General features: G+C 39.0%; 1 protein-coding gene across 4 annotated transcripts in view; it reads right to left on the reverse strand.

Moving 5' to 3' along the window:
- Ppp3cb (protein phosphatase 3 catalytic subunit beta) overlaps positions 1-16344 on the reverse strand; it is a 73684-nt gene that overhangs the window by 23904 nt on the left and 33436 nt on the right. For all 4 annotated transcript variants that reach the window (XM_045137392.1, XM_004657918.3, XM_004657917.3 and 1 more), the window contains exons 5-9: positions 15716-15861; positions 14944-15083; positions 14763-14840; positions 14563-14657; positions 11640-11765 (exon numbers count right to left, since the gene is read on the reverse strand). In XM_045137392.1, coding sequence (XP_044993327.1) covers positions 11640-11765; positions 14563-14657; positions 14763-14840; positions 14944-15083; positions 15716-15861 — 585 coding nt within the window. The remainder of the gene's footprint in view (positions 1-11639; positions 11766-14562; positions 14658-14762; positions 14841-14943; positions 15084-15715; positions 15862-16344) is intronic.

Here is a 16344-nt window from a genome sequence, read left to right on the forward strand (position 1 = left end):
GCAATCAAGGCATTATGAAATATAAAGAAAAAGTATGAAGGCATAAGAACATAGCCCAGACAGGTGTGGTCATATACACTTGTGATCCCAGCATTCAGGAAGCTGAGGCAGGATGATCTATAGTTCTATGCCAGTTGGGCGTGGTAGCTCACACCTTTAATCCCGGCACTCGAGAGGCAGAGGTAGGAGCTGTGAGTTCGAGGCCACCCTGAGACTCCATAGTGAATTCCAGGTCAGCCTGGGCTACAATGAGACCCTACCTTGAAAAAAACAAAAACAAAAAAAATAGTTCTAGGCCAACCTGGACTATTTTTGTTTTGTTTGTTTTTGAGGTAGGGTCTCACTCTAGCCCAGGCTGATCTGGAATTCACTATGTAGTCTCAGGATGCCCTTGAACTCATGGCGATCTTCCTACCTCTAACTTCCAAGTGCTGGGATTAAAAGCATGCGCTACCATTCCTGGCTTGTAACTTGAGCTATTATAGCAAGTTCCATTTAGCATGAACTAAATGGCAAGACCCTGCCTCAAGGAAACAAAACAAAACAAAACCAAAAAAACCCCACAAACAAACAAGGAATAAAAAGATAAGAAAGGGAGGTATTAAGACACTTGCCTACAAAGCCTAACAAGCCAGGTCTGATTTCCCAGTACCCATGTAAAGTTAGATGCATCATGCATCTGGAGTTTATTTGCTTTGGCTGGAGACCCCGGCATACTCATTCTGTGTCTGGCTCCACTCTCTCACCCTCTCTCTCTCTCTGCTTGGAAATAAACAAATATATTGAAAAAGAAAAGAAAGGGACTAGACAAATGGCTGTTAACGAAGAGTGTGCTACCAGTATGTAGGATTCAGAGACAGAAGAATCAAGAGTTTTACGGCCAATATGAGCTACAACATAGTGGGAAAGCCTGTCTCCAAAAGTACAAAGGGGCACACTCTCCTGTTGCTGTTGTCCATCTGATGTTGGCCAAGAGGGGATGCCCACATTCTCTTCATACCATCGTTTTCCCCTGCCATCATGGAGCTTCCCCTCAAGGCTGTAAGCCAAAATAAACTTTTTTCCTCACAAGCTGCTCTTGGGAGAGTGTTTTCTGCCAGCAATGTGAACCTGAATGCATGGCTTTTAGCCTTTTAGAGCTGATTTTCAAAAGGAATGTGGAAAGATTTAAAACCTGGGCATAAAAGATGCAATGCAGTGCTGTTAAGTACAGCTTGATAGACAATTCTTGTCAGAGTTGAAAGACCTGAATGTAGTAAGAACTATGGACTGTGAGGTTTGGCTTACGAGGGTAAGAAAGAGCTTTACTTGAAATGGGCTAGAAGCAGTTTGTGCAAGAGGCTTGCTGTTATGCCCATGTCCTGAGAATCTGTGGAGGGTTGCAATGCATAGAAATGGACTGGTATGAGCAGAGGGATATGGCACAGAAAAAATGAAATCTTTGGGCCAAAACTGCTGCTTGTTCAACTGCAATTATATGAGAGATTACAACCAGATTGGGCCAGCTGACCAGCTCTGGTATGACAGAAAGACTGCAGAGTCTTTTGAAGGGGCCTGAGTACTGAAGGAGTGTCCTGTTCTTCAAAGTCTGCTTTATTCCCTGGATTAACAAATTGGCACCCCACCTGATATTATGGCATATAACAAAAGCAGGAAAGAGAGGGTCACTGACTTTGCAACACAGTTTTATATTTTGGAAATGGTCATGGACATTGTAAAGCAGGCTTGTTGGATTAGCTGCATGGAGACCTGATAGAGCTATGAGGATGAGACATTGGTTGGAGTGGAGACCCAGTGGAGATGCCAGGGCTATGGGATTGCTGCCACGGAGAGCTACTGACACTGGATGAACTTTTCTGTGACTGTAAGTAGCCTAGCTAGAGGGGCAGAATTGAAACTACAGAGACTTGTCACTGGTTAGCATTACCAGACTTGGAGACTTGTCACTGGTTAGTTATTGGACTTGGCACTACAGAGTTTGATGTTTGCCCTTTTTAAATCTTGTTTTGGTTCAATACTTCTTTGCTATATCCAATGCCATCTTCTGCAGTGTGAATGTTTACTTTGTGCCATTCTGGATTATTTTTATTATTTTTATTTTTTGGTATTATGGCTCAGTTTCAAGGAAAACATCAAGTATAGACTTAGACATTCAGAGGATGAAAACATCCATTACTTAGAGAAAAATGTAGATTCCTTAGCTGAGGTTGTATTACGGAATAGATGGGGGTTGGACTTATTATTCCTCCAGCAAGGGGGACTATATGTGGCCTTAAGGGAAGAATGTTGTTTTTATATCAACCACGCAGGTATAATTACAGACTTAATGGTAAAGGGACAAGAGAATTTAGAAAAGAAAGAGAAGCTGATAGAGGATGGCTGAGTCATGGTTCAGTCAGTCCCCATGGTTAACAACTCTACTGTCTGCTTTAGCAGGGCCATTACTTTTATTTTGGTTGCTAATCACAATAGGACCTTGCATTATTAATAGATTAATTGCTTTTGTTAGGGAATGCATTAATACAGTACAGCTTATGGTTTTAAGATCACAGTATAAGCCGGGCGTGGTGGCGCACGCCTTTAATCCCAGCACTTGGGAGGCAGAGGTAGGAGGATCACCGGAGAGTTCGAGGCCACCCTGAGACTACATAGTTAATTCCAGGTCAGCCTGTACCAGAGTGAGACCCTACCTCGAAAAACCAAAAAAAAAAAAGAAAAAAAAAAAGATCACAGTATATACCATTAGATTCTACTCACTAACTCCATTGGGATCCAAGCCTGGCTCCTCATGGTACAAAGAGAAGGGGCAATGAAGGACTCAGGAACCAGATGGACGCCATGACAGGCTTCAGAGTCCTCAGAAGGCCTAAGTTTCTGTTTCCTAGCAAGATCTAAGTTTCTTTTTTTTTTTAATTTTCTGGTAAGGGTGGGTTTAACACTTACTGTAAACTGATTACGCCATACATTCCTGCAGTCATAGATAAGTTCAATTCCTCTAGCCCCAGCCCACCAACTTTGCCCGCCAAAATCAACCAATCATGTACTCGTCCCCTTCTATGTTCAAATCCCTATAAAAACCCTACCCTCCCACTACTCAGGGCTCTTGTACAGATCCACTGCGTTGGTGAAGTCAAGAGACCAAGCTTAAGCCCAAAATAAAGCTCCTTGCCCTTGAAAAAGAAAAAAAAAAAAGACTCTGGACTATGAGGATGTTTGAACATCATTGGTATTGATTAAAACTATGGTGATTTTTAAAGATGAACTGAATGCACTGTATTTTACATTATGTACATCAGTTTATAGGGGGCTAAGGGCAGAATGTGGTGGTTTGATTCAGGTGTCCCCCATAAACTTAGGTGTTCTGAATACTAGGTCCCCAGCTAATGGCAATTTGGGAACCAAAACCTCCTGGAGACAATGTATGTTTGGAGGCTGGCATATGGGTGTTACAGCCAGCTTTCTCATGCCACTGCTTGGCACACTCTCCTGTTGCTGTTGTCTATTTGATGTTGGCCAGGAGGTGATGTCCATCCTCTGCTCATACCATTGTTTTCCTCTGCCATTATGGAGCTTCCCCTCAAGTCTGTAAGCCAAAATACCCCCCCCTTTTTTTAATGCACACACACAAAGAAAAAGAAAGACAAAAGGAAGAAATAAATAAAATAAAATATAAAGGGCTAGAGAGAGGGTTCATGAATAAGGTGCTAATTATATATAACCATGAGGATCTGAGTTTAGACCCTAGAATCCACGTAAAATGCTGGCTACTCCAACATACACCTGAAATCGCAGAGCTGGGGAGGTGGATAAAGGAGGGTTCCCTAGGATTGGCTTATCTAGCCAAATCAGTGAGTCCCAGGTTCAGTGAGAGCCAGTTTCAAAAAATAAAAATAAAAAATAAAGTGAGCCAAGTGTGATGGTTTATGCCTTTAATCCTAGCACTTGGAAGGCAGAAGTAGGAGGATCGCTGTGAGTTGAGAAGAGCCTGCAACTACAGAGTTCCAGGTCAGCCTGGGCTACAGGGAGACCATACCTCAAAAAAACACAAAAGAAAAGGTGAAGAGTAACAGAGGATGTCAACCTTTGTCCTCCATATGGAACAGTGTGTATGTGTGCACATGTACCTGTATATACACAAATATGGCCATATATGCATGTACACAACACACAAAAAATATTTACCTTTAATCCCAGCACTTACTTGGGAGGCAGAGGTAGGAGTAGCATGGTAAATTCGAGGCCAGTCTGGACTAGAGTGAGATTCTACCTCTAAAACGAAACGAAACAAAGTCCAGTCAGGAAACAGGCTATGTAGTGTGTTTGTATGAAACACAGAGAACATGAGAGAGAAAGACAGAAAATAAGGCTGAAGAAGTAAAGGTAAACTGGGTGTGGTGGTGCATGCCTTTAATCCCAGCACTCAGGAGGCTGAGGGAGGAGGATCGCCATGAGTTCAAGGCCACTCTGAGACTACAGTGAATTCTAGGTCAGCCTGAGCTAGAGTGAGATCCTACCTTGAAAAACAAAACAAAACAAGAAATAACAGGTAAAATCCAATGCATAACTAAATAATGGCTTTTGCAGGGCATGATGATTCACACCTCTAATTATAACACTTGGGAGGGCAGAGGCAGAAGGATTGTGAATTCCCAATTTGGGCTACAAAGAGAGTTACAGGGTAACCTGAACTGCATAGTTGAAATGTCTCAAAATTTACAAAAAGGTATGGTACTTTCCATCCAGAAGCTTGTTTGTGAAAGAAAGACATTAAGAAAGAAATAACAACTACTTTTTTATTTAATAATCAGAAAAGGGTGCTGGAGAAAAGGGCTTAGCAGTTAAGGCATTTGCCTGCAAAAACAAAGGACCCATGTTCAACTCCCCATGACTCATGCAAGCCAGATGCACAAGGTGGTGCATGCACCTGTCGTCTGTTTGCAGCCACTGTAGGCCCTGGCACACCCATTCTCTCTCACTCTGCCTCTTTCTATCTTTCTCAAATAAATAAAAATTAAACTTAAAAAAAAATCAGAAAAGGTCTGGCATGATGGCTCACTCTTGCAGTACCACTAGTTGGGTTTAAGGCTAGCCTGGGATATATAGGGAGTTCCAAAATAGTATGGGCTATAGAGTGAGAAACACTCAGGAGAAAAAAAAAATCAAATAGATTGAATAAGTTATAGCTAAGCTATCAAAAAATTTGCAACTCAGGTACAATAATGCACAATAATCTGGGAAATAAAGAGAGGATGACTTCCAGTTTGAGACCAGCTTGGGCTATACAGAGAGACTGTCTCTAAAGGAAAGAAAGGAATGGAGGGTATGCTGGTTTGATTCAGTTGTCCCCCATAAATTTAGGTGCTCTGAATGCTAGGTTCCCAGCTGATGGATATTTGGGAATTAATGCCTCCTGGAGGGAGTGTATTGTTGGGGGCGGGCTTATGGGTGTTATAGCCAGTTTCCCCATGCCAGTGTTTGGCACACCCTCCTGTTGCTGTGGTCCACCTTATGTTGGCAAGGGGGTGATGTCCACCCTCTGCTCATGCCATCATTTTCCCCTGCCATTGTGGAGCTTCCCCTCGAGCCTGTAAGCCAAATAAACCTCTTTTTCCCAGAAGCTGCTCTTGGTTGGGTGATTGCTACCAGCAATGCGAACCGGACTGCAACAGTAAAGTGGTAACTGAGGAGTGGGATTGCTGCTAGACACCTGACTGTGGTTTTGGCCTTTCAGAGCTGTTTTCAAGAGGAATGTGGGAGGATATGAAACCTTGGCCTAAGAAATGCCTTGCAGTGCTGTAAGTACAGTTTGATGGACTATGCTGGTCTGAGCTGCAAGACCTGAATGCAGTAAGAACTATGGGCTGTGAGGTTTGGCTTATGAGAAAGAGCTTTACCTGGACTGGGCTAGCAGTTTGTGTGGGAAGCTTGCTCTTATGTCTGTGTCCTGAGAATTTGTACAGGGTTGCTTTATGTAGAAATGAACTGGTGTCAGCAGAGAGATATGGCACAGAAAAAACGAAATCTTTGGGCCTAAACTGCTGCCCATTCACCTGTAAATTGTTTGAGAGATTACAACCTTTGAGACTGGGTTAGCTGACCTGCATTGGGGCCACAGGAAAAATGTAGACTCTTTTGAAGGGGCCTGAGTGCTCAAGGAGTGTCCTGTTCTTCCAAGTCAGCTTTATTACCCCTGGATTAACAAACTGGCACCCTACCTAGTATTATGGAGTATAAAAAATGCTGGAAAGAGGATCACCGAGTTTGCAACACGGTCTTATGTTTTAGAAACGGCATGGGCAATGTGAAGCAGGTTTGCTGGATGCCTGCATGGAGACCCCATAGGGCCATGAGGATGAACTGTGGGTTGCGGTGGAGACCCAGTGGAGATGCCGGGCCCACAAGATGGCTGCTAAAGAAAGCTGTCGGCCCTGGTGAAATTTTCCAGGACTGTGAGTAGCCTAGCTGGAGGGGCGGAATAGGAATGCCAGAGACTTGTTGCTGGTTAGAATTATCGGATTTGTCACTAGCTAGAGTTGTTGGCCAGGTGGTGATGTCCACCCTCTGCTCAAGCCATCGTTTTCCCCTGCCATTATGGAGCTTCCCCTCGAGCCTTGGTTGGGTGATTGCTATCAGCAATGCAAACCGGACTGCAACAGAGGGGTATGTGAGGGTCTCTGCTGCAAACAGACTGTCAGATGCTTGCACCACTTTTTACATTCAGCCTAATGTGGGTGGCTGTGGAATTGAAACTGGGTAAGCAGCCTTTATAAGCAAGTACATTTACTAAATAAGCCACCTCCCAGTCCATAGGGTTACCTTTTCAAACCAAAGATAAATTCATTGTAGTGTCCAATAAGCAAGGAAAACTCCTACTACTGACAAGAATTTTTTTGGTTTTGATTTTCTTTTTCTTTCTTTTTTTTTGAAAACCATCCTGAATGATTTTTTTCCATTTTTTTATAATTATCTTCAATGATTGTAAACAATATCCCATAGTAATTCCCTCCCTCTCTCCACTCTCTCCTTTGAAACTCTACTTTCCATAATATCCCCTCCCCCTCTCAATCAGTTTCTCTTTTATTTTGATGCCATCATTCTTTTGTTTTTGATTTGTTTAGTAGGGTCTTGATCTAACCCAGGCTGATCTGAAATTCACTGAGTGAATGCACATCAGTTGCTATAAAATTTTTTTTCTCATCAGAGTGTTAGTGGTGCTATGTCTAAGAGACTGAAAATATGTCATCTCCAATCGCTTTCTCCCCTTAAGCATGTAATAATCTCATTAAGTCTCACTGAGCCTACTTTTACAGTTTTTTTGATTCTCTACATTTCTAATGCCTAATGGAACTAGGGTTTCATTATGTCCCTAATTCATTTTCTTTTTCCTCAAGGTACTGTCTCACTCTAGCCCAGGCTGACCTAGAGATCACTATGCAATGTCAGGCTAGCCTCAAATCATCCTACTTCTGCCTCTCAAATGCTAAAATTAAAGGCATGCACCAACACACCTGGCTCTAACTGACTTTAAATACTGCCTTGAGGGCTGGAGAGATGGCTTAGCGGTTAAGCGCTTGCCTGTGAAGCCTAAGGACACCGGTTCGAGGCTTGGTTCCCCAGGTCCCACATTAGCCAGATGCACAAGGGGGCGCACGCATCTGGAGTTCGTTTGCAGAGGCTGGAAGCCCTGGCGTGCCCATTCTCTCTCTCTCCCTCTATCTGTCTTTCTCTCTGTCTCTGTCGCTCTCAAATAAATAAATTAAAAAAAAAAATACTGCCTTGACAAGAGTCTACCAGCCTCTAGTCTTCTCTTTTCAGATAGCAGTGACCTTAGGATGACTCAGAAGGCATCATGGTGCTGGGAAGAAGTGACAGGAGTGCTCAGCACTGCAGTATCTCTATCACACCTTCTAAGACTCAGGGTCTTTTGCGGAAGAGGTGGCGGAAAGAATGTAAGAGCCAAAGGAAGAGTAGGACTCCTTACAACATGCTCCCCCTCCTCCCGACACAAAATGGCCTGGGTATCCATGACCTCACAGTGCCTGACACTACCTACACAAGACCATCATAAGAGGAGGAAAAAATCATGACATCAAAATAAAAGAGAGACTGACTGAGATGGGGAGGTGGTATGATGGAGAATGGAGTTTCAAAGGGGAAAGTGGGATTAGGGACGGTATTACTGTGGGATATTTTTTATAATCATGGAAGTTGTTAATAAAAATTTGAAAAAAGAGGTGGGGGGGCTGGCGAGATGGCTTAGTGGTTAAGGAGTTTGTCTACAAAGCCTAAGGACTAGGGTTCATTTGCCCAGAATCCACATAACCCAAATGCACATGGTGGCACATGAATCTGGCATTGGTTTGCAGTAGCTACAAGCCCTGGTGCGCCTGTTCTCTGTCTCAATAACAAATGAATGAATAAAGATATGTGCATGGTGGCACACACCTTTAATCTCAGCACTCAGGAGGCATAGGTTGCAGGATCATTGCGAGTTTGCGGCCACTCTAAGTCTAAATAGTGAATTCTAGGTCAGCCTGGGCTAGAGTGAGACCCTACCTCAAGAAGAAAGAAAGAAAGAAGAAAGGAAAGAAGGAAGGAAAGGAGGGAGGAAGGAGAGGAGGGAGAAGGAAGAGGAATAGGAGGAAGGGAGGGAGGGAAGGCAAGAGGGAGAGCCTTTAACTGCTATCTCTCCATCTCTAAAAAATATTTTTTACTTATTTGTGAGTAGGGGGAGAGAGATAAAGAGAATATGAGAATAAATATGATCACAGTAGGACTTCTTGCCATTACAATTGAACTCGAGATTCATGGACCACTCTGGGCATACACTCTGGCTTTACATAGGTACTGGAGAACTGAACCTGGGCCAGCAGGTATTCTGGGGCAGAGGGTTTTGCAAGAATATGCCTTTAATTACTGAGCCATCTCCCCAGTCCCAGATCCAATATCTTATTCTTTTTCTACTACTATTCTTCATATAGCCTATTCACTGTTCAAATTTAACCCCTTAGTATTTTCCAGAAACATTTTACTTTGCTTTCAGACAAGGACTGAGAAGTTCTCTAGACCTCTTGTTCATATTCACAAGCACAATTCCATAATTCCAATCTTATTTCATTCTTCTGACAGAAATAACCTCCTCTCTCCTCTGAATTTCTATAAAACTATGCCTGTCTTGAAATGCTTATTAGATTACCTCCTGCTGTCATTATTTTTTAAAATATATATTATTTTTTATTTATTTATTTGAGAGGGGGGGGGAGAAAGAGAGAAAGAGAGAGAGAAAGAGAGAGAGAAAGAGAGAATGGGCGAACCAGGGCCTCCAGCCATTGCAAATGAACTCCAAATGTATGTGCCACCTTGTGCATCTGGCTTACATGGGTACTAGGAAATTGAATCTGGGTCCTTAGGCTTCACAGGCAAATGCTTTAACTGCTAAGCCATCTCTCCAGCTTCCCTACTGTCATTACTTATTTACCTCAAACTCATATTAATCTGTAAAGGCCCACATCTTACTTGAATTTTTGCATTCCTTGTACCATGAATAAACGAGACTTTCAAAAAAATTTTAATTAAATAATTAGGTCTTATATGCAAGAGCTTTTATCGGAAAAAAATTACACCATATTGTAGCCTCTATAACAGAGGTTCTTAAATTAGGGCAATAAACCTAAGCGAAGTTACCAACTGGTTTCAAATATAAGAACATACTAAAAATGTTCTCTGTATATTATATCACTGTACATCAACATTTTATTTCTCAAAAGGATTATATATTAAGAAACTGGCAAGTTTTGTTTATGTATAATTCCTCTAAAAAATCAACTGGTAGAGAATGGAATTCCAAAGGGGAAAGTGGTGTTAGGTAGGGTATTGCCACGGGATATTTTTTATAATCATGGAAGATGTTAATAAAAATTGAGAAAAAATGTTAAAAGAAAAAAAGAGAAAAAAATCATCTGGGGCTGGAGAAATGGCTTAGCAGTTAAGGCACTTGCCTGCAAAGCCTAAGGACCCATGTTCAACTCTCCAGGTCCCATGTACGCCAGATGCACAAGGGGACGCAAATGTGCAAGGTTGCACATGCACACAAGGAGGTATACATGTCTGGAATTTAACTTCAGTGGCTGGAGGCCCTGGCACACCAATTTTCTCTCTGATTTCTGGGCTAGAGAGATGGCTTAGCAGTTAAGGTGCTTGCAGGTGAAGCAAAAGGAGCCAGGTTTGATTCCTCAGGACCCACATAAGACAGATACACAAGGTGGCACATGCATATTGAGTTCTTTTACAGTGTCTGAAGGTCTTGGCGTGCCCATTCTCTGTCTGTCTCTCTCCCTCTTTCTCTCAAATAAATATTTTTTTAAAATTTCTGATTTCTCAAGTAGAAATGGACAACATAAATATTAAGTTCATTTATGAGCTACTATTTATTGCTTTTGTTAAGTACTCATACCATGAACATTAGATATTATGAAAATATTAGATATCATGTAAAAGTACCAGATAATCAAATTAAAATCCACAAAATGGTCCTTTTCTTAATACTTTATCTTAGTGATTCTATCCTTTACCCTCCCAATCTTGCACTAAGATAGTTTAGTTACAATCTAGCCTGGAGGCAGCAGGTGAGCAAGGTGAATTTTTAAATTCCCTTTAGCTTAATGATGCTATGATTGAACAATTCTCATATACCAAAGACAGAAGGCAGTAAGTGTAGTGCATCCCTTCCCCTCTAACCCTTAACTGGCCCCTTCTCAAATGCTAAAGCAGGTAATACTGTCTCCACATAAACTTCACATCAGACTGACTGTGTAAATGAAGAACGGTGTAAGTATTAATTCTGAATTTTAGAACTTAAGTTCATTTTGGCAGAAGTGTTGTAACATACAGAAAGGAACATTTTGTAACATGAAAAGGTGTGAAAAAATAGACGGAGATGTAGAGCAAAATGTTTATAATCATATTTGTACTCATATACTGTCAATTTACTCCACATAAAAACTAAGGTATTACAATAGGTAACGAAGAATTGTCAAAAAGGGGGGGGGGCAAAAAGGAACAGAAACAAAATTCCTTAAATATTTATTTTCTCTTCAAATGCCTACTAAGTATGTATTCCTCAAATTATCAGAAGGCATCAATACTAAAAGTTTATAAATATTCTCAATATGTAATATATAGGAAAAGAAATATTGGCTTATATAGAACCTGAATTTCTTACAAAAGTACTATAAAATGATGAACATTACCAAAATACAGGCTATTAAATGGTCCCATAAATTGCTGTGAAATTCCCACAAATGGTGTGAAAATAAATAGGAGGGTCCATTCTAAAGCAAGGCTAAGCCTCCATAAAAAGATTTAAGCTAAAGACAAAAAGAAAGAAAATCTAACAGCTGAAGACAACATCAGGCTATTTATAAAAGTCTTCTCCCAGTCCCCCAGACATCCTCACATGGGGGCTGGAAGCAGGAACCAAAATATCTTTGAGGCTGTCATATCCACACCCACAGACACAAGTAGAACTGCAACACAGTGAAATCAGACTTCAGTTTTTTTAGCAAGTAAGTGCCTGTGATAGTAAACTGGAGTAAATGTAGCACTAATAAAATAGTTATGTTTTAAAATAAAAACCATACCTTTTTCTCCAACAAATGGTAAAGACCATGTGAAGACATCCATAAAATTGGGCAACCAGTAAGGATGTGGAGAACAATTAAACTGGCGAATATTCATCACATTATTTTCATACTTTAATACAGCAGCTGCAAGATAAATTAAATATCAATGAAAAATTTATTGTGAGCCTGGAAATTATAAACTACATAAAAAGTATAAAAATATCTTTTTAAGAAGGAGGGAGATAAGAGGAACAAGAAGAATCTAGATTGACTGAGGGAGATAGAAGCTAAGTTTTTGCAATAACACATTTTGTTTTAAAAATATTTTTATATAGAGTAATAGATCTTTACTTGCTATTAATGAAATTTCCAGATTCTTTCTAGAAAGCCTGCTTTATTTTATAATCTAAAAATAAACATGCACTTTCACTAAATCCAAAATTGTGAAAACTCAATTTTTTGAAGAAACACAGAATGGCAGTGAGCAATTTTCTAGGTTTTTAAAGTTCAAAAAGTTGAGTAATGAAAGAGAATCCATTTAGCTGCATGTAACCTGAGAAAGATAGTTGAATGGCAACAAGGCAAACCAACCAAAAACCTTACCAATTTAGAACTATTTACTAATGAAAGTGTGTATGTGTTTGTTTCACTCACTGTAAGAAATGAAGTGAAACTTCTAAAAAGTTTTTTTTACTTCATTTAGAAAAAACTTGACTAAAATACTACAAAATAATTGTTTTAACTAAATAATCCAAAGGTATCTCAATTTTAAATTTCTTTCTAATGTTCCAATATGTTATCATATATATATATATATTTTTTTTAATTAATTTATTTATTTTTTCGAGGTAGGGTCTCACTGTAGCCCAAGGTGACCTGGAATTCACTATGGAGTCTCAGGGTGGCCTTGAACTCAAGGCAATCCTCCTATCTCTGCCTCCTGAGTGCTGGGATTAAAGGCGTGTGCCACCACACCTGGCTCATATATATTTTTTATTATCTTATATTAACCTACATAAATTTCAGTCACTGGTTATATTACATATAAAGAAAAATTAAAAAGGATAGATTCTAAAAGAACAGCATGTACTAACTTTGTAATGCATGATCAATTATTTAACTAAAATGTCCACCCTGCCTACTTTACAAGTTTAAGTCCAAAGAATGCATTTTATGTGAACTACATAAAATGCTCTGTAAATATAACAATCACCTAACGTAAACATAACAATTATGTGTTTAAGATTTTTTTCTTTCATTTTAATGAAAAACACTGATGTTAGATTTCAATATTTGGAATTCGGGGTAATATGGAACCAAAAGCAATTCTGCTACATATTCACAGTTGTCTAATTTAACAGGTATGTTTGTTTTCCTTATAAAATTTCCACATTAAATAAAAATAGTTTCGAATTAGCCTCTAAAGTTATGGGCTGATACCAAGTTTTCAGACCGCATTTAAAGAAAAGACAAAGAAAATCTAGAAAATTGCCTTATAGGTGGAAATGAAACAATACAAATATGCCCATTCTTTGTAAACAATCAAGTCATTAACACCATTTATGTACAAATTTTAAACTACTGAGACATCGGATTTTTGACAGGACAGATTTAATGGTTTGAGTTTCAATTTTATCCAATTTTTTAATTGACCTCCTGAGTCAAGCTGACAAAGCACAACCAGTAAGGCAGCAATCAGCTGGGCACTAAACACTAGCTCCTGGCAAGGAGAAAAGATGGTTGAGGAATTCAGAATACTAATGAAAAGTTAAATGTAGCAATCAGTTCTGGTCTTGAGAATGGAGGCAAAACTTAAGATGTTTCTTTTTAAAATTGAATGCTAAAAAATGAACATGCATCTCATTAGATACCGATAAATTCTTAAGAGAATATTCTATATCAAAATAATCCTATATGCTACTGCTTGATCTCAAGCAAATGTTTTAATCTTTTAACCATCTTCTCTCATCATCCAAAAATCCTCTTCTTACATCATGACCCGTATTTAGCAATGACCTCATTATCTTTTTAAATGTACTTTTTTAAGTCTTTAACCTTCTGTTCTTTTCTCCTGGCACATCTACTCCAGTCTGACTCCGAAGCTATGAAATACTCAACTGAGTTCCAGACATGTCAAGATAGAATAGTAGCTGGCCTCTTAATTTCCTCTTCTGAAGATGTGAACTACGTAAATCCCCATCTCATCTTCCATGTCTTTGGAACACACTTAACTAGATTAAGACCCTGAGACATTCTCTGTCAATAGTTATGTTCAGAGTAAAATGAAATCCAATCTTTATAGCAGATCAAACTCAGAGGGAAGAAGGGGAAGTGGAAGCCACAGGAACAAAAAGTAAAGTTTGTTTTTTTTTTAAAAAAAAAAGAAAGATTAAAAGATAAAAGATAATAAAAGGAAAGAAAAGACTATTTCTGAAAGGATCAGAGTGGATTAATAAGGAAAGCTCAAATACAAATATTTCTGGGGTACTAAGAAAAGATTGTGGCAATAAGAGAAATTGAGAAAAAGAGAACCTATGACTAGTAAACATAAAACAAGCAGCATGCTAAACTAAACAAGTAGACAGTGCAAATAAACAAAATGGTAAAAGCAGCAGGCGCTTTTCACAAACACGAAAACATCCTCGAGGTTATAAGGGGAAAGATTTAAGAAAGGGGAGTTTAAGAAAATCATCTTTGGTTTTGCTTAATGTAAAGCACTTTTTACAAAACAGGTTTTGTACATGAAAAGTTGTGGAATGGGTACATATGACTTGATTTCACATTTTGGATTTTTATTTCTTATTCTCTCCCCTCACTTATATCTTAGCTTCTTATAATGAGATTTGGACAGTTACAAACACTGTCGCTTTTATACTATTTTTTAAAGTATATTAAAATGCTAAGTTGTTTATTACAAGGTTTTTTATCAACAACATCTTACCTTTATTATTGTAGACATCTAAGTAATTAGGTGCCGAAAAAATTGTTATTAATGAAGGGAACCCTGTAGTTTGACTTTTTCTGTACATTCTATAGCTGCAAAACAAATAGCTTAATATGCATCGTAAAGCATCAATCATGATTACTAAGTTTGATTTGTATTAAAGGTGTTAATTTGGGTCAGGGAAACAAAATTCTTACCCTGCATCTTGAGCTTCATGAGCTCTAATAATCGATAACAAATTATTGTTTTGCAAAAATTCACACACTGCTGGGTAGCTGTAGGGGAAAAAGAGTAATTTAAGTAAAATAATGTCTTTTGTATGAAGCATAAACTATTTTAAATAATAAATATGTAATTAATCTTGGGTATTTTCCTTACTTATAAAAATAAGAACATCCTCGAACTGTATTGTGACTAAAATGTTCTTGTGATTTTTCATTTCCAAAGTCTTCAGAAGGATCAGACCATAGCAAGTCACACATTGGTCCAAATGCAGGTGGCTCTTTGAATCTATCTAACTGTGAAAAAAGAAACAACAAAAGGAAATAACTCAAGTGAGAACAAGATATTCATAAGAAAGTGATAGAAACTTTGAATGTAGTCAGAACTACATTGTTTTGATAATCAGATCTATTTCCTTGAAATCTGTAATCAGAATATTAATTTTTTACTATTACATAATCTTGCCAGTGAGATAAATTGGAGCTGTTACTTTGTTCAAAAAGGCCACGAGCCGGGCGTGGTGGCACACGCCTTTAATCCCAGAACTCAGGAGGCAGAGGTAGGAGGATCACTGTTGTGTTCGAGGCCAGCCTGAGACAACATAGTGAATTCCAAGTCAGCTTGGGGCAGAGTGATACCCTACCTCAAAAAAACAAAAAAAGGGCTGGAGGGATGGTTTAACAGTTAAGGCATTTGCCTGCAAAGCCAAAGGACCCAGGTTCAATTCCTTAGGACCAATGTTATCCAGATGCACAAAGGGCACACGCGTCTGGAGTTCATTTGTAGTGGCTGGAGGCCCTGCGTGCCCATTCTCTCTTTTTCTCTCTCCCCCATCTTTCTCTGCCAAATAAATAATAATAAAATACTTAAAAGAAAAAAAAAAGGACCACAAAACAGAATCAACTTTAGAAATCTAACATATACTCACTCTTCTAATATCATCCAGTGTGTGTATTTCTGGTGAAAGTCCACCATGAACACAAAGAAACTGTTGGTTTAAAAGTGCAGCAAGGGGCAAGCTATCAAAAGCTTCCATACAAGCTTCATAAACTCTTTCTGAATATTTAATTTTACCTACAAAAAGAAAAGAAAATCAGAAATTACTATTTTTAAAGCTGAGAAAATTAGATTTTATTTCTTATTCTCTTCTCCAGTATGTGTGTGTTTGGTATTTTGAAGCAGGGTCTCTAACCTAGGCTGACCTAAAACTCATGGCAATCCTTTTATGGTAGCCTCCTGAGTGATGGAATTATAGGCTTAAACCACCACACCAAGCCTCTCCACTATATTTTTGCTTTTTTTGTATGTGAGATTTGGAAAAATACAATTTCAATAATTAAAGGTAAGTGTTCTAAATTGATTACTAAGAGCAAATCAAGAAAATTAGAGTTACAGAAAACACAAATAAGCAGTGGAAAGGAGTTGAAACTAGCTAAAGAGAGTGACTAAAAAGATAGCAGAAAGAATTTACAGCATAAAGGGGCTGGAGAGATGGCTTAGAGGTTAAGTGCTTGCCTGTGAGGCTTAAGGACCCTGATTCGAGGCTCGATTCCCCAG

This window comes from Jaculus jaculus, chromosome 18 (genome assembly GCF_020740685.1).
Source record: "Jaculus jaculus isolate mJacJac1 chromosome 18, mJacJac1.mat.Y.cur, whole genome shotgun sequence".
Classification (NCBI taxonomy): domain Eukaryota; kingdom Metazoa; phylum Chordata; class Mammalia; order Rodentia; family Dipodidae; genus Jaculus; species Jaculus jaculus.